This window comes from Drosophila gunungcola, assembly GCF_025200985.1.
Source record: "Drosophila gunungcola strain Sukarami chromosome 2R unlocalized genomic scaffold, Dgunungcola_SK_2 000004F, whole genome shotgun sequence".
Lineage (NCBI taxonomy): Eukaryota > Metazoa > Arthropoda > Insecta > Diptera > Drosophilidae > Drosophila > Drosophila gunungcola.
In genome coordinates, this window is record NW_026453167.1 from 5,612,670 (window position 1) to 5,636,175 (window position 23,506).

General features: G+C 37.8%; 3 protein-coding genes across 12 annotated transcripts in view; 2 read left to right on the forward strand and 1 right to left on the reverse strand.

Annotated features, from left to right (window-relative positions):
- LOC128254268 (uncharacterized) overlaps positions 1-3,354 on the forward strand; it is a 38,161-nt gene extending 34,807 nt beyond the window's left edge. For 7 of the 9 annotated variants that reach the window (XM_052983190.1, XM_052983193.1, XM_052983191.1 and 4 more), the window contains 3 exons: positions 33-107; positions 337-450; positions 514-3,354. In XM_052983190.1, the coding sequence (XP_052839150.1) occupies positions 33-107; positions 337-450; positions 514-595 (271 nt within the window). In that variant the 3' untranslated portion in view covers positions 596-3,354. Of the gene's footprint in view, positions 1-32; positions 108-187; positions 216-336; positions 451-513 lie in introns of all 9 variants that reach the window. The other 2 variants (XM_052983192.1, XM_052983196.1) reach the window with 1 other exon arrangement.
- LOC128254271 (uncharacterized) overlaps positions 1-6,952 on the reverse strand; it is a 31,903-nt gene extending 24,951 nt beyond the window's left edge. The window contains exon 1 of the mRNA XM_052983206.1: positions 6,893-6,952. The gene's annotated coding sequence lies outside the window, so the exon portion shown is untranslated. The remainder of the gene's footprint in view (positions 1-6,892) is intronic.
- Positions 6,953-8,203: 1,251 nt separating this feature from the next.
- LOC128253761 (protein Wnt-2-like) lies at positions 8,204-17,980 on the forward strand. 2 transcript variants are annotated; one of them, XM_052982430.1, is made up of 5 exons: positions 8,204-8,283; positions 15,732-15,949; positions 16,363-16,646; positions 16,720-16,907; positions 17,526-17,980. In XM_052982430.1, the coding sequence occupies exons 1-5, from the start codon at positions 8,273-8,275 to the stop codon at positions 17,836-17,838; spliced, it is 1,014 nt and encodes a 337-aa protein (XP_052838390.1). In that variant the 5' UTR covers positions 8,204-8,272; the 3' UTR covers positions 17,839-17,980. The 2 variants fall into 2 exon arrangements, with proteins under 2 accessions (XP_052838390.1, XP_052838392.1); XM_052982432.1 differs by having other exon boundaries at positions 8,237-8,283; positions 15,737-15,949.
- The last annotated feature ends 5,526 nt before the right edge of the window (positions 17,981-23,506 follow it).

Genomic DNA, 23,506 nt, shown 5'->3' on the forward strand with positions numbered 1-23,506 from the left:
GATGGCTAACTTATTTTAAATCCCTTTACCAGGCGAACCTACTCACAGTCCACCCAGAATCAAGCTGCCAGAAAAATCCAACAGTTTATGAGACAATCACGCATCAAGTAAGTACTACTAATTGATCCAACTTAAAAGGCTTAATTTGATGATAAGCTAACTCATGGGTAATGTTATTGCACGCAAGCATTTGGGATGGCAATGTGACGACTTTGGTAAGAACGTGTAATCTGGTTATGCTTTGCTTTTGTTAACTTTTAATTATGTTATTGATTTTTAAGTATTTAGTTTGCTTAGATTATCTGTTATTAAAACCAATCTTTTTCCACCACACAGACTACAGAAAGAGCGAGCCGAAAAAGAGAAGCTGGTGCACCAACGCAGGGCGGAATACCTTCAAAACTTGCAGTTTCAAGGGCAGCAGGAAATGTTGGTGTGCCACGAAAATAAGTAAGCCTACACAATGCATTATATCCTCACTTAAATTATTAATTTAATTACCTATTTTAACAGCATTTCTGCTCGGAGCAGTGGCAACACCAGTGCGAGCAGAAACAACAACAACAATCTACACCAAATACAATCCAATCAGTGAGGGTCAACTGAGTGAATTTTTAACATAGGAACATGGCTGCACTGTTCCATAAGAATTTATGAATAGCTTTAACAACCGAGTGAAACTTTCTACTTTCGTAATTGTTCCGATTTGGAAAAACAATCCCGAGCACCTCTGTAGTGGAACTTTGTTTCAAAAACTCTCTCTAAAACAGACAACAACACACACTCTGAATTAGTAGCAACTACCTGCACTACTTTGATTCATTTGCCTAACGAATTTTAAGGAACACAAAGATAGCAACACACACATTGTTTTCGAAGTGAACGTAGCTTAGGTTAGTGGTCTTTTTAGGTATTACTTAAACCTAATCTTAACCGAAGATCGGACTCCAGGGAGATGATGAGAACACAATTTTTCCATTTGTCAACTCGAAAGAACTTATTACTGAAGCCTTTGAAAAACTTTTTAACTCCAATTGTAGTAAAAAATGTAGCCTGCAATATATACATATTATATATATATACAATTTAAACCAATATTATGCATGTGTATGCCTCTAAATAGTTACATTTGTATATAGATATTGCCTAACTAACTAAATTCTAGTCTATTTTAACGTACTACCAAGCTCTGCGATGCGACTAAGCTTGTCTCTAAAGCAAAATCTAAAAAGAAAAACAAAAAAAAAAAAACAAAAACTTAAAGCATTAATCCTCGATCCTAACTAGTTGCTAACTGCTCTTTAGTTTTAAGCATAAGACTCTACTGAAAGTCCAAAAGTTGTTGTTGATTTCTAAAATCAGATTCGTAAGTAGTGCGCAGCAGCTACCAATCTATCATGTTTCAAAGAAAACCAACCCTATTCTAATTTCTAATACGCAAGTACTTACTACTACCACAATGTGTAATAAGTCTCAACTTATCTGACTACCTAGACTAAGCTTAGCTAATGATAGATGAAATCAAAAAGTGGATGAGATACTGAGCCCCAAAAATTACAACCAAATCTGAGGGCAGTCAGCCAGATATATGTAATTTCCGACCTTCTGCTGCTGCTTCCCCCAACTGATTGATGGCGCCAGTCGATCTTAACTGCTTGAAGACACAGCCAAGAAACCAAAACATGCAAGAGAGAAAAGTTTTTTAACTAAATGTAACAATAAATGAATTTTTGTAAATTATTTTTGTCCGTCCACATTGTTAGCTTTCATAACATACAACAAGAACATATATACTTACAAATATACAATATATATATATATATATAATATAGAAAGAGCCGATACTGATACGATAACGCAAGAACAACAATTTTGAAAGCATCGTTCAAGTTCGAATTAATAAACACAGGCGGCGGTTGGACGATGAATGTACATACACCAGCTCGAATCCGTGTGTACAGCACATTGGAACAGAGACACTTACCTCTAGCAGTCCCAAAAAACCACAAAGTAAATAACAAAAACTCACAAAAACCCAAGTGCAAAGAAAGCAACTTCAAGTGCGAAATGTGCAAATGGGCTGTAACTTGACTTCTAGCCGACGATTATTTGTCACAACCAGAAGTGCAGTTGTTGAGGGTGGGTGGAATTTAGGATCTATCACATTGTTAACTATTTAACTACGAACTATTATACTTAATTCGCACTATTATATTACTCTACGAAACTTTGATTGCATTTTGCTCTAACTTAACTATGTATAAATCTGATAAACTGATTCGAAATGAAGACTAAATACGATTTCACTACTCAACTGACTTAAGAATTGCAATCAATTTTGTTAACTGTTTAGGCAGGGTGTTAGACATTTACCAGCTGAATACTAAATGCAATTAATTGCAATATTTGCACATACTACACACACATACTATACACACACAAAACACACTCTGGCTCACAAAAAAAAAATAATAAAAAATAATAAAAAAATAAATACACATACACATACACACAATTTATAAACCTCAAAGTAGCAACCTGAGTGTGTTTTAATGGAAGAAAGTCTTTTTAGATAGAGGGAGGCCAAAAGGCAAAGAAAACTTAAGTACCTTAAGCCAATTGGCACTAAAACTAAACTTAAATCTAACAAACAATTATAAATACCTTATTAACAGACCATGTATCTATATATCGAAGTGGCGGTAGGGCAACTCCCGGGCCTAGTTTTGTTTGAATTTATTTTTCTTCAATTGAACTTAATCTAATGCAACACCAAAATTGTTGATATCTAACGAAACTTATACAATACGAAAAACTACTATAGCTAATGTAATTGGATAATCGGATATTTGGTACTCACATATCTGTTAGATAATTTTATACCTATCTTCGTCCTAATAGAACTTCTAAGTGCGGCGCATGTACGAAGCAAGCATTCTTCTTCAACTTCAACTAGCTAACTAACCACCAAAGCATCCAACTTTGTCCCAAGAACTCCAAAATTCATCCAATTGAACTGTTTGTTTCCGACTTTCAGCTTAATAGACCAGCAAATAGGAACGGATATGAAACTGTTAACAAAACTTTTAAGCGAAATATACCTAGCGTGTAATCTTTTTAAATATTATACCTTACTTGTATGGGATACTTAGCATGAACTATACACATATATTCGCAAAACTAAAGAATGTTTAACAAATCAACGTATTATATATGTACAGACACAGACACAGATACACCCCAAACTAAAAAAAAACACAAACAAAATATAGAGTTATACATATATTGTAAAACGACTTTCCAGTTTCTGTAAAATTGTAATTACATCCAATAAAGTTTAATTCAACACTTTAACTGGTCTTTGTTCCTTGGTCCTTGGTCCTTGGTTCTTGGGTTATTCCTGGGCTATCTGTGCCTCTCTTCTTGCCGCCCTGACAAACCAATTAGTAATCAATTTGTCTAAGTGAGCCGCCAACCAGCTGGCGCCAGTCATTATCAATGAATTGTCCTTAGCGCTAACCCTATCGCCCCAAAGAAAGTATCTTCAGGTAAGAAAAAACGAAAATAAATAAAAGGAAACCTCCAGCTGCTTGGGTCAGCGAGCATTTCCTTTTTTCCCAGTTTTCCAATTCCACCTTTTTTTTCTGGTTCAGCTCTATTAACACTTGCTGCGTTGCGGGGGTGAGGAGGATGAGCTAATGGGCGCAGATACATCTGTATCTCTATCTGTATCTGCTGGCTGCTGCGTTGTTTCGTAATTACGAGCACAATGCAAAATGCCAAGGCGTTCGCAGTGTCTTGTTAATAAATCGGCCTGCTCTCGACCTTTTGCCGCTGCCTGAAATCGGATGCGTTGGTTGCGTTTGGCAGCGTTTTCCGCTTTTCCAGCTCAATTTACACTTGTTTATGGGCAATCGCAGTTTAGTCCAAAAAATCATTTTCCAAATGCGATTTCTCGCTCCTCGTCCGCCTGATCGCTTCACTGGTTGTCTGGTTGTTTGGTTGTTCGGTTGTTCGGTTGTTTGGCTGCTTGACATTCGGTCTGTCAGCGGAAGCTGGGGGTAATGTGAAACCAAGCGTTGCCCTCCGTTGACGCTTTGCAGCCACAACAATAAACACCGAAGCAATTCTCCTCTCTCTCCGGCTTCGTTTTTATTGTATTTCGGTTTTTGGTAAAGTTGTTGTTTAGCTGGAATTTTCGGGCCATTCTCGATTGTTTCATGGCAGTGCTTTGTTTTTGTGGGTTTATATATTATTTATGGTTATTGAACGACACTGCCACTGGAGTGGCGTAAGCCGACTTCCACTCATTCAAAAGGCCAGAGGTAACAAATAAAGTTTACAATGGTTTTTTTTAGCTTCTAATTTTATGGTAAGTAATTAGGTTGGTCTACTAAATCGTAAAATATTTGTATAATTAAAAATGTTGAAAAGAAAGAAAACATAGTTTACAACTTTCTATTTTATTTGCTTTTTATGTTTCTCCTGATTACCAAAATTTGAAACATTTTACTCACTGCTTAAAATTAAAATTGGATAGAACAAAAGACTTAAACAAAAACTTTTCTTTGATTCTGTCAAAGTCAAAACAAAGTTTCTTAAATACTAAACTAATAATAATACAAACAAAAGACTTTGACAAGAAACACTAAATAGTTGCTTTGTGCATTTCAAAAAATGAAACAGCGAAGGTGTTCAAGTATTTTGTAAAATGTTAGGAAGTACCAACTGCAAAATTAACTTTTAATAACAATTTTGAACAGATATGCTTGGTTTTAATGTTTTTTAATCTTCTGACGCTTAAGGCACTCAAGTGCAAATTATATTGATTTTAAAACAATGCCTGATTAGAGGTTCCCTTTTTCTTTGATTACAAACAGAAAACCTGTCCCAGTCAAAACAAAATTTTAATTATTTTATTAATCAAAAAACTATGTTTTAAGATTTTATTTATCATAACTAAAAACAAAAAACTAAAAGACTAAATAGTTGAATTGTGCATTGCAAAAAAAAAAGGAAACAACAAAGGTGTAAGGTATTTTGTAAAATGTTAGGAATACCAACTGCAAAATTAATCTTAAAACCGCATTTGAACAGAAAAGCTTGTTTTTATGTTTTTTAATCTTCCGAAGCTTAAGGCTCTTAAGTGCAAATAACATTGATATTAAAACAATGCCTGATTTGAGGCTCCCCTCCCGCTGAGACACCCACAATCCTCGAGAGTGGCACTACAATGTTGCCAGCGACATTTTCACGCTGCTGCGGCTAATCAACAATCGATTGGCTGCTATAAAGAGACTTCGCAGGGGCCATAAAACAATTATCTGGAATTTAAAAGTCTTGGCACACAATAAACTATGTTGTAGGTACTTCGGCAAAGACTGTTGTGACTCTGCAATCTGGGTCAGGCCGAACTAAACTCTGATTGGAGTACGGGTACTTACGGAGACGACTGCAATTGCCGATAATTGACGTCAACCATTATATTATTATTGGGACTAGCAGCGGCGCATCATCCGAGTGACTCAGACTTTAGTCTGGCTAAATCAAGTAAACAACAATGGATGTTCAATTGTTTTCGGGCCTGAGCCGCGGGCACCTGTTTATTGTTAGCTGTCAGCGCTTTCCACAAAACTGTTTTAAATTAACTTAATTGCATTTAATAGGCTGCCATCGAATGTTACCCGACTCTAACTGCACTAAACACATCTTGTTGCCCGTCAAGATAGCGAATTCCTGTGCTCTCTGGCCAGGAATTAGCATAAATGACTATCAATTAAGGCGACACACGTATCCGAGAAATGCATTAGATGCTGTGCCTTAGGTTTAAGCCACTCCTCCTCCTTCCTTTTAGCCGTTTGCCGTTTGGCTACCGAATGCCAAAGTTGTGTGGCTGTGAAGAAGCCGAGGCTCGTGAAAAATAAAAACAAAAATGAACAATTTTCCCAACTGGTCAAGAGGCGGATTGTAAATAACCGACAATAAATCACTTTGAAACAAATGTTCGAAAACAATTTGTAAAACTGCAAACTGCAGCAATCGCAGTTGAAGCCCGAGTCACCACAACAAGTTATAAATTTGCCACAAAAAAAAGCCACAAAACACACATTTGTAGCCACACTTTGATGAACATGATTTGTGTTTTGTTCGACACGCTGACAAATCACCAATGGATCCCATGGACCATGAGATTCGATCAGTTTCCGAAGAGGAGCCCCAGCAATTCTGCGGCCAGGGAAACACGACTTTACCCACTAATTGATTTGATTGCGATGAAAGTTGCTCCCCCAAAAAGGCCCGAAACCATCAAATTGAGGTCTCCGTCATTATCATTCAGCCCAGAGCCTGAGTCACGTGCAGGATCGCTTATTGGCCATCATTGGGGCATCACTTTAAACTTGGCCGGTTGCATCCAGCTTCATCGAACAGGGCTCTGCAACGTGTTCGAACAGCATGTTCGGAGCGAACCGAGCCGAGCTCATACTGAAGTTGCAACTTGAGTTGCCGTTCGATTGTCCTGTTTCAACTCAACCGTGGTGTGGGTGTAATAATAATAATAATAATATATAATAAAGTAATAATTTATAAATTAATTGAAACTAAAAAACTTATTTCTAACTTGTTGTTATTTTGTCTTTATTGAAATGTAAAGATTATTCTAAGATAATCGACGACTAAATGGCAATTTTGGCTAAACTATCTGTTAAAACCTTTTACAAAATTATGGACAGAAAAAAAATACAATCAAAATTTGAAGACAGTTTAATTAAAGCATAAAGTATGCCATTAGGAAATAGGGACTTAATATTATTGATTTAAGTGCCTAGGGTTTCAGAACTAATTACAAACTAACTAAGATTAACCACTAAGGAAATGTTACGTCTCGACTTACCTCGTTAAGAAGTGTTTTAGTTTGATAGAGAAATAAACAAAAAGTTTTCGAGATATAAATTAATTCGAAATACGATTAAGCTATGGCCCGAAAATTGGTTTTATATCTATCAATTCATGTGGCTCAGTGATAAGTGTAAGTTCTGATCTCTTTAAGACTCCTGTTCACGTTCCTTGCCCTACCCAAATAAAAACCTTTTTGAAAAACCTTTACCACCGCCTGAACCTCATCGAACTGCCAACTTGTTTGGCCAAGTGACTGAGGCCGAGGTATGTGCGTATAGTTTTTCGTGGTCCACTCAGTTTTTAAACTCAGCTCGCGCGCGACGGTCGATCGATCACTTAGCACTTCTCCTCCAGCGATAAAGACCGAGCCGATCCATCTCGGTGTTTCCTGGCCCAATCCGTTTGGCGGCTCGGCTCTTTAATTGCGTCACTAATGAGCTGCATTTATGTTAATCTCAGCACCCGGGACGTCTAAGCGCTACACGATCCCAAGATTTTCGGATCTCGGGGAGGGATCTTCATCGCGGCACTCGGCTATCGGCACTCTTTTGCCTTTTGCCTTTGCCTTTTCTTTTTTGGTAGTTTTCACCTGCTGAGCCGTTTATGGTTATTGCCGCAATTCCGTTGTGACAGTCGGAGGCGCTTTATCATAAATTAAAAAATCGTGTAGTCGGACCGCTGGACAGCCGGACCGCTGGACAGCCCGCCCCGCTGAATCTCGAACTGATGGATGATGCTGCCGCTGATGGCAGTTTCGGGTCTGAGTTATGGCCGGGCCAAGTCGGAGATTTGCATGAATGAAACGCACGCGTTGCCCGAAAAGTGTTTGCTGATCCGATGGTGATCGCGCGATGACTTAATTGAAACGCCGCTGGCTGGAGCAGAAGAAGGTGTTAATTAGCATACGAACAAATGGACAAAATACGACCGAGTGTGTGTGTATTGTGTTTCGGCAATCGATCGTCGCTTATTTGGTCATATTCGCAGAAGTATTGAGTGCTGCCGTCCTGCCTTTTCGGTTCATTAATAATAACAACAACAGAGGCGTTCGGTTTATTTCCCAATAGTTTCTCGCCATTGGCTCTTCAGATTCTCCGGGCTCCAATGTCGGCGTTTGCGTTTATGGGTAAAAATGAAACAAAAGGCCCTCGGTATTGAGGAACTGTGGAAATCGGAGACTGCTAAGCTCAGCGAAAGGAAAGGAACGGAAAGGAAAGGTAAATTAAGCCTCAAAATGCATTGAGTATTGAGACTTTTAGTGCGAATAGAATATGATGATAGTGCCAGCTGCTGGCTCGTATTCGTGTTGTGTGCCTCGGATTTGCATCGTCATGTGGAAATACATAACAAGCTCTTAATCTACATACTCTGGATTATGGAAATAAGGTATAGTAGCCCCATAAACGGTATGCCCATTAAGTTTAACGGCCAAAACAGTTTATGTATGTTATGTATCCCCGGGCGGTGTTGGGTTTGGCTTTTCTTTTGGCTTTTCTTTTGCCTTTGCCATCGATTGCCATCGGTTTTCCATTATCGCTGACAGATCTGCACGAGTTGACAACTCTTCGTTACCTTTTCTTATATCGCGCACATCGCCGGACACGATCGCTAATTTTATCTGCGGAGCCACAGCGCGATGTATGTAAAGTCCTTATCGACCGCCCAAAACAAGTGGAACGCCTCGTTCTATATGTGTGAGTTGTTTTAGAGTTTGCGGCCCGATCGAAAGTTTCTTTCGGGGGGCCGGAGACGTTCGGTAAAACGCTGCAAAAAAATCTCATTAAAATTGGCAATTAAATGGCAGGCAGCATGTAAAGCACAAAACTGACAGAAAGACAGCAGTTTCTCATTTGTAGCAGCGAGGGAGCAGCTAAATCGGATTGGGGCGGTAGGCGTGGCTACGACAACTGGAAATCAATTTTTGCCATAAACTCATCAACGTTGCATCCCCGTCTCTATGTCTCTATGTTTTTATGCCTATGTGTGTGTTTGACTGCTATCTAATTGCCATGATCAGTTGCAGTGGCAATAAGTTGAGTGTATCTCAAAGATACGCGATGTTTTTCCCACTCCACTTTCTGTATCCTATACCCTAGCAGATGGTATTTATATTTTAACCAAATGTTTGCATGGAGAACTTGAAATTACAGAACTTAGAAAGTTGTAGGTCAATAATATGTTTTTTAGTATATTTTGAAATGCAGAATAAATTCACTGAAATTCTTACCAAACATAAATTTTGTTTAATGCATAAAATATATACCTTATATCTTAAGCTATAAAATATTACTGGCAATCTTATAGAACATAATTTTTTTTGCAAAAGCACATAAATCAAGTTGTTCTGTAGTTACATTTATAACTGCAAGGGTATATAGACTTCTGATTTTTCATTGCAGGGTATATAGACTTCCTATTGTCCATGTTGACTTCTTTTCTTAATTTTTTTATTCTCCTCGTCTTGTCAGTGGGCTGGTCTTGTGGGCAGAGCTTCGCCCAAACTGAACCTGAACTTACCCGAAAAAAAATAAAGAAAACCTTCAAAGGGTCTTAACCCAGAAATGCTTAGCTCGTGTAATTGAGGTTAGTGCAATTTTAAAGCAGGAAACCAGCTGCATCCTCCAGATACATCTCCGCGTACTCGTATTCGTACTGGGTGCTCTTACATGGACAATTGGAACGCATGAACGTGCAGACAAACGCTCAAATTGCGATCAAGATCACTCTGCCGCCAGGTTGTGTCTGCATTTACAAGCCCAAAATGGCATAAACTCTTGCCTGTTGCCAGTTTTTCTGGCTGCCAGTTGCCAGTTGCCAGATTGCCCATGTTGCCAATGTTTCCAAGTTTCCCAGGCCAACCTGCAACAAAAAAATCTCAGTGCGGGAGCCGTCGTTGGCGCGGTGGTCGAGGAATCGGAATTGGAATCGGAATCTGTGCCTGGTCGCTGGTCGCCGGCATTGTTGCCGCAGTTCGCTCTTACTCTTACCATTTTTCTGCGGCCATGGATGAGTGATCGGACTGCAAACCTCAAAGCCCAAACAAACTATCTGCGTTGATCTGTTTGCCAGGGCGTGATGGGATGGAATGGGGCTGGCTTGGGTTGGCAAGGGCGAGAGTGCGGTTGGCCGGACTGGCTAACTGCCTGATGTGGTCCATTCGACCACTGGTCTCTGCCAATTGTCCATGACTGAACGATCCGTTTTTGGCTTTACCTGTTACATGGACACGGCATGCGTACACTGAAAGAAAGCGTGCTGAAATCGACAAAGAGGGGGGTTGTTGTTGTTTCAGTCAAGATTTAAGGAGTGCCCCTTCAAATACTTTACCTTGCAACTTAGTTTACCTTTTAGCTATTGCACCTGTAAATATTTGCCAAAGTTGCGAGGTTTTTTTTGACCTAAGTTGTGAGTTTTCATATTTCGTTTAATGAAAGCGCTTGCCAATTACATTTGTTGTTAACCAAATACACATCGAGTTATATAATTTTTACACACCGTTAAAATGTACCATTGGAACAAAACGTTCAGCTGCGGTCAAATAATAACCAGTGGGAAAATGTAAAGTGCTTAAAAACTATCTTTAAGACACCAGGGCCACCTTTTCTGTTTTATTACCATAATGCTAACTTACCATAAACAAAAGCAGACTTAAAACACATTTGATATTGTTTTCTTTTGGTAGTTCCTTAAAATTACTTTTCGAAATAAAGTAGGTAAACGATTTTTAGCAATTTAAGAATATGACCATAAATCATCGTTCTTCTGTTCTTTGAATTGGAATGAAATTTTTGTAACATGTGACCTGGTTTTCAAGTTAATAAACAAAAAAAAAGTTAATCAATTTTTTTTTTAATTTTTTAAAAGGTTATACCTATGATAATTGTACATTATTATATTTGCCACTCTAAGTTTATGGTATAAGCTTCACGTAAATATAAAAATAATTTTTTAAAGTTGCTACTATACCATTTTAGATTGTTTTTTCCATAAGCTTAAATTCTACTATTATTTTGACCGCAACTGTACACATTTAAGTGTTATGATAAAAGTCGCAGAGTTCGAAACCAAATTGCCATAATTGTGCCTTTAAACAACCTGTTGATTCCCTTTTCTCCCGGTGCTCGTACACATATGTCTTTCTCTGGTCAATACGTCGTCGTTTTTGTGGCCAGGATGGCCAGCAATTGTTGCTGGCCGTTTGTCTGAGCGTGGCAGCGACATTTTTCTTGGCCATGACCATGGTCTGCTCCGCTCCGCTCCAATGCTCCAGTGCTCCTCCATCCTCCGTCCACTTTGCCTCTCCTTGCGGCCCCCTTTCGGAATATTTGTGTTTTATTGATGGCATGTTGAACAGCCTTTATGGGTTTTCGGTTTGTCCGCTCCCACCGCCGACCACTCCCTCCCGGGCCCCGCCCACTTTACATGCAGCTGTAGGAGCAAAAGCTGTTTTTATCAGCGCACACAAAACTTTCAAATGCCCCGAAAACGGAAAACTGAACACCGAGGGATTGAGGCACTGAGGGTTCGTAGTGAACATTTTTTTCCCCCTGACCAAAAGCATTGTTTTGGTCGGATTAAAGCGCCTTTGTTGCATTCCGCCTCCAATTGGCGCTTGACTCCGGGCCCGAAGGAGGTCCAAGGAGGGCCATGAACATGTCAGCAAGGCATGTAATTACCAGACGGAGCGCCGGCCATATATATCTGCCTGCTGTTGGAGGCGCTACTGGTCAAGAGCCGCCTTTCCGAGGAGAGTAAGGCCTTAGCCCAAACAACTTACACAGCCGCCTGCGCAGCGGTGGGTCGAAACTATTTGGCCGACTAGATTCGCACAATTATGACGGGACCAGAGCCCTAAACTTGGGGATAAAGACGAGGAGATCGAGATGGGGGGAAATCACCAATGGGTCCACCAGTGGATAGCTAGCTGCTACGCCTGCGCGTGAAAATATTAAAGTCATATTTTTATGAGGCTCCAAAGTGCGCATTAAGTCAGCATTTCTTGGGGTTTTTATGCTGCTGCTGCTGCTGCTGCTGCTGCTGGTTTGGGTCTTGTATTGGCCATTTATGCTGCTCGTGGCCAAACTCATAAGTGGCTATGCTCCAGCTGCCGTTGAATTATGCACCCGGCTTAATCCATTTTTAATGAGTCCGCGTTGTCGTGGCAAATATATTTTGTGCAAATTAGTGCCTTGAGGAATCACCAATTGTCGGACAGCAGAAGCCATAAGACTGTCAATGGAACTAGTTGCCGGTTTTGCGTAAATGCCAGGCTCTATTTTGTGATCGACGGTTAGTAGGGGAGATGGTAAATAGCAGAGGCGGAGGCGAAAGCGGAGGCGGAAGTGTATCAGTTCATGACAGGTCCTTGCTCTTAAAAACCTCATAAAGGGTCCACGAAGCGAGCGAGAACCCCGATATAGAACCAGAGATTAATACAAAGAGTAAAGCGGTCTAAGGACTACGACAAAAAAATGTAAGGGGGACTCAAAACAAAGCGCAAATCAAGCACACGTGACTTGGACTGTTTCAAGAGCCTGAAGATCATGGAGTGGATTGGGGTTGGGTATGGGTATACAGAGAAAAAAACAAACAGGAGGTGTGTCACTAAAAGAACTAAAGATCTAAATAGAAAAATAGCTTTGCGTAAATTAAAGCATAGCATGTAAAAAGTTTTTTTGGAAACACATTTTGGATAAACTGTAAGAAAATATGATTTTATACTGATAGGAAAATTTATCTTACCATAAACTGCTTACCTACGTAAATTATCTCTTGATCTCTCTTATTAATCCTAGGACAATATTATTATTTGAAACTAGGTTTTTATCAGCAATCAGTTTATTTTCCAAGCCTCCTAAATTGCAATTTTTAAATGCCATTCCATATGGTAAACTGTGACAAATTTGAATTATTTTCCCGCTGTGCATGGGTCTGGAACTGAAATCTGTTCTGGTAATGGCGATGATGATGATGATGAAATTGTCGGCGTTGACATGCAACAGGCAAACAGCAGTCGGGCGGGCCCAGCGACAAATTAAATAAAGCAGCTAAAAACAAAAGGGTTTTGAGTATCAGGAGATGGCCGCCTTGATTGCCGGCAGGTTTTGGAGTAGAAGAGTAGTCTACCCATACCATATACCATATTTATTGAGGTGCGGGGGGCTTGACGGTCACGCTGGGCGAACGCACGTAAAAGCTATTGACCGAATGGCTGATTGGATGACTGAATGACCGACTGACTGATTGGATGACTGACTGGCGGAGCGGATGCGCTGACAGATCGATCGCGTATTTCGGGCCAACCTCGGCAACCGCAGAGTTGAAGGTTGGCGGTCCCTTCCTTTTGGCCCTCTGTTAAACGCACCTAATTATTAGTTTAACCACCAATTTCGCCTCGATCGTCGACGTTCGACTCCAGTTGTGAGCCATGTTAACAGCCTGTTCAACAAACCAGCAACAAGTAAAGCGATCCCGTATCAGAAATCAGCGATCGACAATCAACGTTTTGCCGAGGGTTTAAGCTCATGTCTTCGTGCTCCTCTGCGGCTGGTAAAATGTGTAATTTCTGTAAATTGATTTAATTGCTGCGTTTAAGAGTTCCTCGTTCGCTCGAGCTGAGCTGAAGCTTAAAGTTGGAGACACTCGAGTAGTGGCAGGCAGCGAAAGCCACTTACATTTGGACACACGTTGAAAAATGTTATTGACTTCCATTATGGAATTATGTAATTATAATTATATAGAGAATAATACATTGAATAATTTCTTTATATTTTATAGTTTGAAGGAGGACCACTAAAAGTTGTTGGAACAATTTTAAATAAAACAAAACTAACAACATTGTTGAGTAAACATTTTGTTATATTTGTATATTGAAAATCACTAAAAGTCAGTAGACATTTTTTTTAGAATAAAATGAAACAAACAACATTTTTGTGGTAACACTTTCGCTTAATTTGTATAATGCAATATCCAAAGAATTCGGGTCTTAGTTCTTATGTCTTAACAAAATCTATAAGCAAACAGATGTTATTATTGAAGCGTTTAAATATTATGTTTAATTTTCCGGTAAAAACAGCTTGTGCAATTTTATATCCACAATTTCTAATTAAAAATGATGTACATTTTTACTGTGTAAACATGTGGCTGGCAATTGGAGTTTGGGTTGCATTTGTATTTTAATGGCGGAGTTGCCCACCCGTGCGCCAGTTGTTTGGCCCGGGGATGTGTTTCTTTGGCTTTTCCTGGCTCTAACTTGGCTTCAAACATGGACAAAAGGCGAGCAGGCGATCGATCGATCGCATGATTATTGCCGCAGCTGTTTGATGCTGATTGGTTTGCAGCCGCAAGTCGACAGGTTAGACAGCCGACACGTCGCAGGAGGGTGGCAAGTGGGAGACAGTCGAATAGAGAGAGAAATATCTGAAATTGGCAATTTGCAACTCATTGTCAAACTCATTAATCCCATTTGCCATTTTTGACAGTTAGCATTAATTTCGCCATTTAACCCGACAACTCAAGTGGAGCTGAAGCTCAAGCTGAAGCTGAAGCTTGAGCTGAAGTAAACGCGACTTGATTAGACACTGCAGCGAGTCACGATTGGATGGCCAAGCTTCTCCATCTCCATCTATCTGCATCTCCGTGCAATTATGGCTAATAATACAGCTGGCGACTGGGATTTGACTAAAACTGACAGTACAACGCCCAAGCCCACAGCCACCTGCCACAAATACACCGGAAAAAAAGCTTAGGTCACTGGGTAAAAATAGATCAAAATGGCATTAACAATTTATTACAATCGTTATTCTTAAGCATACTATATTTCAGTAAAATTTGAAACATTTTTAATTAGTTACAGGTTTATGAAAACATGCACATAATTTCTTTTTATATGTAATGTATATTTTAAATTTACCTTTATATAGAGTCTAATTTCCCATTTAAGATTTTGGTATCTTAGATTTTTATACTTAAAACAGGTTAAATTTGTGTGTGAAATCAAAAATCACATTGGTCCTTACATCAACAAATAAATTATAAGTTTTTAAATACATCTTCTTTGTCTAACTTTTTATTTGTAAAAGTTTTTGGTACATTTCCTTTAGCTTTGAGTATAATGCCTTTGAAATTTGAAACAATTTAATAACCTTATATTTATCAATAAATCCCAAATTTAAATTTAATCATGTTTTGTTTTCACAAAATTTGTAAATATTAATTATTTGACGTTTATGGTTTTTAATTCCTAAAATAAATATTATTCCTTAAAAAAAATATATATAAATTGAATAATTTTGAATAGTTAAAAGATGACTTATTTTATTAAAAAATGTAGATATAAATTAAAAGATTCAAGGAGCCCTAGAAATGTCCCCATACTAAGTCTAAAAGTCTCAAATTGAACATAAAATTGACATGCTTTCTAAAACCAATATGTTTTATTGAGAAAACCCATCTAGTTCGATTAATAAAAACATATTAAATTTGTCCCTGTGCTGGAGACAACTGCAGCGCATTAATCTTGGCCAGAGCCGACTCGATTGGTTGAGATCTGGAGCTGAGGCTCGCGGCTTGGAACTCACAGCTCCAAGCCGAAACTAAAGCCTCCAATGGCAAACGAAATGGAAATGCATTCAGCCAGCCCAAAAGAGCCGGCGGCGTTTGGTGTGCACGACTTTTCAGCTTTTCAGCCATTGCCAATCGAACGATCTATCTGGCTGCGGATCACCATCGTTCGATCGATCGATCGATCGGCATACGTTTGTTATTTATTTATTTATTTATTGTGGCTCTACAGGGTGTTATTTATGGTTCTGTTTGTTTTGCCTTCTTGTCAGATTAGTGTCCAGCTTTACATCCGCCATGCTCTGTGGCCGGATTCCGGGCCTGACTCCCGGCCAGCGGAATATGTGCCGCGAGATGCCCGACGCCCTGATCGCCCTGGGCGAAGGCCACCAGCTGGGCGCCCAGGAGTGCCAGCACCAGTTCCGGGGACACCGCTGGAACTGCTCCGAGGTGTGGCAGCGCAACGTCTTCGCCCATGTCATACCCACAGGTGAGTGCCTCTGCATGTGCACCAGTATGTGCATCCCAATACCAATCCTAATCCTAATCCCATCACGACATGAACGCACTCACTGGGAGTCTTATAAAAAAATGCCCATGTCAGTGGTGGTTTACGATTGGTTTACTCGACAATTGGTTTGATCAATAAAAACAGATTTTTTGAGCTTAAAATTAGTTTTTTAGATTAAAGAAGTGAAAGTAAACAAGGCTGCTAATAAAAATAAGAGTACCATTTATCCGCTTACACTCTGCCCATAAGTATTTAAAATCTATCATCGTGCAGTTCCTACTTCATTGTCAACAATTTAATGCATACAAATAAATTGAAATTTAAATTTTTGTTGTAAAATATTACTATTAGCTTCATTTGATATGCATCTATAACCCCATATTTATGCGTAGCTTCGCGTGAGGCTGCCTACACCTATGCGATAGCCAGTGCCGGAGCGGCCTATGCGGTGACCGCCGCCTGTGCCCGCGGCAACATCTCCACCTGCGGCTGCGATGTGCGGCACAAGGCCACGCCCACAGCGGGAGGAACGCCCGACGAGCCCTGGAAGTGGGGCGGCTGTTCGGCGGACGTGGATTTCGGGATGCGGTACGCACGCAGGTTCATGGATGCCCGCGAACTGGAGCGAGATGCCCGCACGCTGATGAATCTACACAACAATCGGGCAGGCAGAACGGTGCGTAGCAAAGCGATTTGATATATGATATATTTTTTATCATCACTGAATTAATATGTTTTCACCATTTCAGCTGGTCAAGAAGATGCTGCGCACGGACTGCAAGTGCCATGGCGTGAGTGGCTCCTGCGTGATGAAGACCTGCTGGAAGAGCCTGCCGCCCTTTCGCCTGATCGGCGATAAGCTCATGAATAAGTATCAAAAAGCCAAAACTGTTCAAGCCATCAAAGGCAAACGTGGACTGAGATTAGTATTAAGCAGGTGAGACAAATACAAATCATTATTTTTAGAAGTCTTATTTAAGAAAATAAACAAATATGAAGGAGAGGTTAAATACCAAACTTTAATATGATAATAAGAAATTGTAATTGATACTGACCAATCCAAAAATTATTTTTTACAATATAAGATTATACAGTATTAAAAGAACAAAATGTAATAATAAATTAAAATATAACTATATTTTACAAATATTAAAATATGAAATATTTGAGGAACAGTATAATTATATTTATAAATAATTATACTTAAAAATTTTCCGTAGGCAATAATTATTTTACTTAACTTATTTCTTTACATTTAAAATATTGAATTGGTAAATTTTGGTGCTAGAACTTCCCAAGCCTTAATACAAAACACGTTAATATAAAAATGATTTAATAAAGATTGTAAATATCAAATATCGAATTCAAAGAAAATTATAAAATATTTTTACTTATTCCAGGGTCTAATTAAATACATAGATCCTGCTGAAATAATTTGTATTGTATATGATCGAACTAAGAAACAAAAAAGCTGTATATTAGTTTAAAAGATATATACAATATAAGATTAAAATGAAATACTAATTTCTTTTTCTCTCTTTCTTTTTTTTTGCAGAAAGAAGCATGCGGGCACCGCTCGTGCCCCAAAACCGGTCCTGGATTGGCCGAAGCGCATGGAGCTGATCTACCTGGAGGCGTCGCCCAACTACTGCGAGCGGAGTCTGCAGACGGGCAGCCAGGGCACCGCCGGCAGAACCTGCCAGCGGACCGGCCACGGCCCCCAGAGCTGCGACCTTCTCTGCTGTGGGCGTGGCCACAACACGCAGCACATCCGGCGGACCAAGCAGTGCCGCTGCCAGTTCCGCTGGTGCTGCGAGGTCAAGTGCGACGAGTGCGACGAGAGCTACGAGGAGTTCACCTGTAAATAGACAGTAAATAGGAGCAGGACCAGTGCGCTGCTAGTATTAGGAAATTCGTTTATTAAGTATTATGAGAAATGTATTACACTCACTGACACACAACACGCCACCATACAGACACATTCCAGAATAAAATATATCAAGTTAACATCCACAAATATGGTAACAAGGTGTTTTATTTCTTGGTTTTAGGTTAAGATTTTTCTTTCAGGCCACAAGACTTTAGATGCGTAAAGTTATGGATTTAAAACTGCAGGTTTTTGGTAACTTTTCTGCACAGACCATTTTTTCGGAGATTTAGAAAGGGGTTACATCATAAAATTTGCGAAAAATCGGCCTGAAATTACAAATCAAGTTTTAAACGCAGATTTTTAGAGAACTAAGCCAGAAGACTTTTAAGATATACCACTTCGAAATTGGATGCTTGAAAGAATAGTTATGGACTTAAAACTGTAGGCTTTTAGTGCAATTTCTGTAATGCTATTTTTCAGAAATTAATTAGGGAGTTATATCGTAAAAATAAAATTCCAATATTTTCAAACAAAATTTAAATGCAGAATTTTAGAGGGTTAAGCCACGAATCTTTAGAGACATACCACTTTGACATCAGATGCCTGAGAGAAAAGTTATGGATTTAAAACGGCAGGTTTTTGGTCACTTTTCTGCACAGACCATTTTTTCGGAGATTTAGAAAGGGGTTACATCATGAAATTTGCAAAAAATCGGCCCGAAATTACAAACCAAGTTTTAAACGCAGATTTTTAGAGAACTAAGCCGGAAGACTTTTAAGATACACCACTTCGAAATTGGATGCTTGAAAGAAAAGTTATGGACTTAAAACTGTAGGCTTTTGGTGCCATTTCTGTAATGCTATTTTTCAGAAATTAATTAAGGAGTTATATCGTAAAAATAAAATTCCAATATTTTCAAATAAAATTTAAATGCAGATTTTTAGAGGATTAAGCGACGAATCTTTAGAGACATACCACTTTGGCATCAGATGCCTGAGAGAAAAGTTTTGGATTTAAAACGGCAGGTTTTTGGTCACTTTTCTGCACAGACCATTTTTTCGGAGATTTAGAAAGGGGTTACATCATGAAATTTGCAAAAAATCGGCCCGAAATTACAAATCAAGTTTTAAACGCAGATTTTTAGAGAACTAAGCCAGAAGACTTTTAAGATATACCACTTCGAAATTGGATGCTTGAAAGAATAGTTATGGACTTAAAACTGTAGGCTTTTGGTGCCATTTCTGTAATGCTATTTTTCAGAAATTAATTAAGGAGTTATATCGTAAAAATAAAATTCCAATATTTTCAAACAAAATTTAAATGCAGAATTTTAGAGGGTTAAGCCACGAATCTTTAGAGACATACCACTTTGACATCAGATGCCTGAGAGAAAAGTTATGGATTTAAAACGGCAGGTTTTTGGTCACTTTTCTGCACAGACCATTTTGTCGGAGATTTAGAAAGGGGTTACATCATGAAATTTGCAAAAAATCGGCCCGAAATTATAAACCAAGTTTTAAACGCAGATTTTTAGAGAAATAAGCCAGAAGACTTTTAAGATATACCTCTTCGAAATTGGATGCTTGAAAGAAAAGTTATGGACTTAAAACTGTAGGCTTTTGGTGCCATTTCTGTAATGCTATTTTTCAGAAATTAATTAAGGAGTTATATCGTAAAAATAAAATTCCAATATTTTCAAATAAAATTAAAATGCATATCTTTAGAGGCTTAAGCCACGAATCTTTAGAGATACACCACTTTGGCATCAGATGCCTGAGAGAAAAGTTTTGGATTTAAAACGGCAGGTTTTTGGTCACTTTTCTGCACAGACCATTTTTTTGCAGATTTAGAAAGGGGTTACATCATGAAATTTGCAAAAAATCGGCCCGAAATTATAAACCAAGTTTTAAACGCAGATTTTTAGAGAAATAAGTCAGAAGACTTTTAAGATATACCACTTCGAAATTGGATGCTTGAAAGAAAAGTTATGGACTTAAAACTGTAGGCTTTTGGTGCCATTTCTGTAATGCTATTTTTCAGAAATTAATTAAGGAGTTATATCGTAAAAATAAAATTCCAATATTTTCAAATAAAATTAAAATGCATATCTTTAGAGGCTTAAGCCACGAATCTTTAGAGATACACCACTTTGGCATCAGATGCCTGAGATTAAAGTTTTGGATTTAAAACGGCAAGTTGTTGGTCACTTTTCTGCACAGACCATTTTTTTTTATATTTATAAATTATAAACCAAGTTTTAAACGCAGATTTTTAGAGAACTAAGCCGGAAGACTTTTAAGATACACCACTTCGAAATTGGATGCTTGAAAGAAAAGTTATGGACTTAAAACTGTAGGCTTTTGGTGCCATTTCTGTAATGCTATTTTTCAGAAATTAATTAAGGAGTTATATCGTAAAAATAAAATTCCAATATTTTCAAATAAAATTAAAATGCATATCTTTAGAGGCTTAAGCCACGAATCTTTAGAGATACACCACTTTGGCATCAGATGCCTGAGAGAAAAGTTTTGGATTTAAAACGGCAGGTTTTTGGTCACTTTTCTGCACAGACCATTTTTTCGGAGATTTAGAAAGGGGTTACATCATGAAATTTGCAAAAAATCGGCCCGAAATTACAAACCAAGTTTTAAACGCAGATTTTTAGAGAACTAAGCCGGAAGACTTTTAAGATACACCACTTCGAAATTGGATGCTTGAAAGAAAAGTTATGGACTTAAAACTGTAGGCTTTTGGTGCCATTTCTGTAATGCTATTTTTCAGAAATTAATTAAGGAGTTATATCGTAAAAATAAAATTCCAATATTTTCAAATAAAATTAAAATGCATATCTTTAGAGGCTTAAGCCACGAATCTTTAGAGATACACCACTTTGGCATCAGATGCCTGAGATTAAAGTTTTGGATTTAAAACGGCAAGTTGTTGGTCACTTTTCTGCACAGACCATTTTTTTTTGATATTTATAAATTATAAACCAAGTTTTAAACGCAGATTTTTAGAGAACTAAGCCGGAAGACTTTTAAGATACACCACTTCGAAATTGGATGCTTGAAAGAAAAGTTATGGACTTAAAACTGTAGGCTTTTGGTGCCATTTCTGTAATGCTATTTTTCAGAAATTAATTAAGGAGTTATATCGTAAAAATAAAATTCCAATATTTTCAAATAAAATTAAAATGCATATCTTTAGAGGCTTAAGCCACGAATCTTTAGAGATACACCACTTTGGCATCAGATGCCTAAAATTAAAGTTTTGGATTTAAAACGGCAAGTTGTTGGTCACTTTTCTGCACAGACCATTTTTTTTGATATTTATAAATTATAAACCAAGTTTTAAACGCAGATTTTTAGAGAACTAAGCCGGAAGACTTTTAAGATACACCACTTCGAAATTGGATGCTTGAAAGAAAAGTTATGGACTTAAAACTGTAGGCTTTTGGTGCCATTTCTGTAATGCTATTTTTCAGAAATTAATTAAGGAGTTATATCGTAAAAATAAAATTCCAATATTTTCAAATAAAATTAAAATGCATATCTTTAGAGGCTTAAGCCACGAATCTTTAGAGATACACCACTTTGGCATCAGATGCCTGAGAGAAAAGTTTTGGATTTAAAACGGCAGGTTTTTTGTCACTTTTCTGCACAGACCATTTTTTCGGAGATTTAGAAAGGGGTTACATCATGAAATTTGCAAAAAATCGGCCCGAAATTACAAACCAAGTTTTAAACGCAGATTTTTAGAGAACTAAGCCGGAAGACTTTTAAGATACACCACTTCGAAATTGGATGCTTGAAAGAAAAGTTATGGACTTAAAACTGTAGGCTTTTGGTGCCATTTCTGTAATGCTATTTTTCAGAAATTAATTAAGGAGTTATATCGTAAAAATAAAATTCCAATATTTTCAAATAAAATTAAAATGCATATCTTTAGAGGCTTAAGCCACGAATCTTTAGAGATACACCACTTTGGCATCAGATGCCTGAGAGAAAAGTTTTGGATTTAAAACGGCAGGTTGTTGGTCACTTTTCTGCACAGTCCATTTTTTTGGAGATTTAGAAAGGGGTTACATCATGAAATTTGCAAAAAATCGGCCCGAAATTACAAACCAAGTTTTAAACGCAGATTTTTAGAGAACTAAGCCAGAAGACTTTTAAGATATACCACTTCGAAATTGGATGCTTGAAAGAAAAGTTATGGACTTAAAACTGTAGGCTTTTGGGGCCATTTCTGTAATGCTATTTTTCAGAAATGAATTAAGGAGTAATATCGTAAAAATAAAATTCCAATATTTTCAAATAAAATTAAAATGCATATCTTTAGAGGCTTAAGCCACGAATCTTTAGAGACATACCACTTTGACATCAGATGCCTGAGAGAAAAGTTATGGATTTAAAACGGCAGGTTTTTGGTCACTTTTCTGCACAGACCATTTTTTCGGAGATTTAGAAAGGGGTTACATCATGAAATTGGCAAAAAATCGGCCCGAAATTATAAACCAAGTTTTAAACGCAGATTTTTAGAGAACTAAGCCAGAAGACTTTTAAGATATACCACTTCGAAATTGGATGCTTGAAAGAAAAGTTATGGACTTAAAACTGTAGGCTTTTGGTGCCATTTCTGTAATGCTATTTTTCAGAAATTAATTAAGGAGTTATATCGTAAAAATAAAATTCCAATATTTTCAAATAAAATTAAAATGCATATCTTTAGAGGCTTAAGCCACGAATCTTTAGAGATACACCACTTTGGCATCAGATGCCTGAGATAAAAGTTTTGGATTTAAAACGGCAAGTTGTTGGTCACTTTTCTGCACAGACCATTTTTTTGGAGATTTAGAAAGGGGTTACATCATGAAATTTGCAAAAAATCGGCCCGAAATTATAAACCAAGTTTTAAACGCAGATTTTTAGAGAACTAAGCCAGAAGACTTTTAAGATATACCTCTTCGAAATTGGATGCTTGAAAGAAAAGTTATGGACTTAAAACTGTAGGCTTTTGGTGCCATTTCTGTAATGCTATTTTTCAGAAATTAATTAAGGAGTTATATCGTAAAAATAAAATTCCAATATTTTCAAATAAAATTAAAATGCATATCTTTAGAGGCTTAAGCCACGAATCTTTAGAGATACACCACTTTGGCATCAGATGCCTGAGATAAAAGTTTTGGATTTAAAACGGCAAGTTGTTGGTCACTTTTCTGCACAGACCATTTTTTTGGAGATTTAGAAAGGGGTTACATCATGAAATCTGCAAAAAATCGGCCCGAAATTATAAACCAAGTTTTAAACGCAGATTTTTAGAGAACTAAGCCGGAAGACTTTTAAGATATACCACTTCGAAATTGGATGCTTGAAAGAAAAGTTATGGACTTAAAACTGTAGGCTTTTGGTGCCATTTCTGTAATGCTATTTTTCAGAAATTAATTAAGGAGTTATATCGTAAAAATAAAATTCCAATATTTTCAAATAAAATTAAAATGCATATCTTTAGAGGCTTAAGCCACGAATCTTTAGAGATACACCACTTTGGCATCAGATGCCTGAGAGAAAAGTTTTGGATTTAAAACGGCAGGTTGTTGGTCACTTTTCTGCACAGACCATTTTTTTGGAGATTTAGAAAGGGGTTACATCATGAAATTTGCAAAAAAT

What these genes read in the sequence shown, in the direction of transcription:
- LOC128253761 (XM_052982430.1), top strand. An exon ending in CGCCCATGTCATACCCACAG is followed by an intron (nt 15,950 to 16,362) that starts GTGAGTGCCTCT and finishes ATTTATGCGTAG; the next exon opens with CTTCGCGTGAGGCTGCCTAC. An exon ending in CTGAGATTAGTATTAAGCAG is followed by an intron (nt 16,908 to 17,525) that starts GTGAGACAAATA and finishes TTTTTTTTGCAG; the next exon opens with AAAGAAGCATGCGGGCACCG.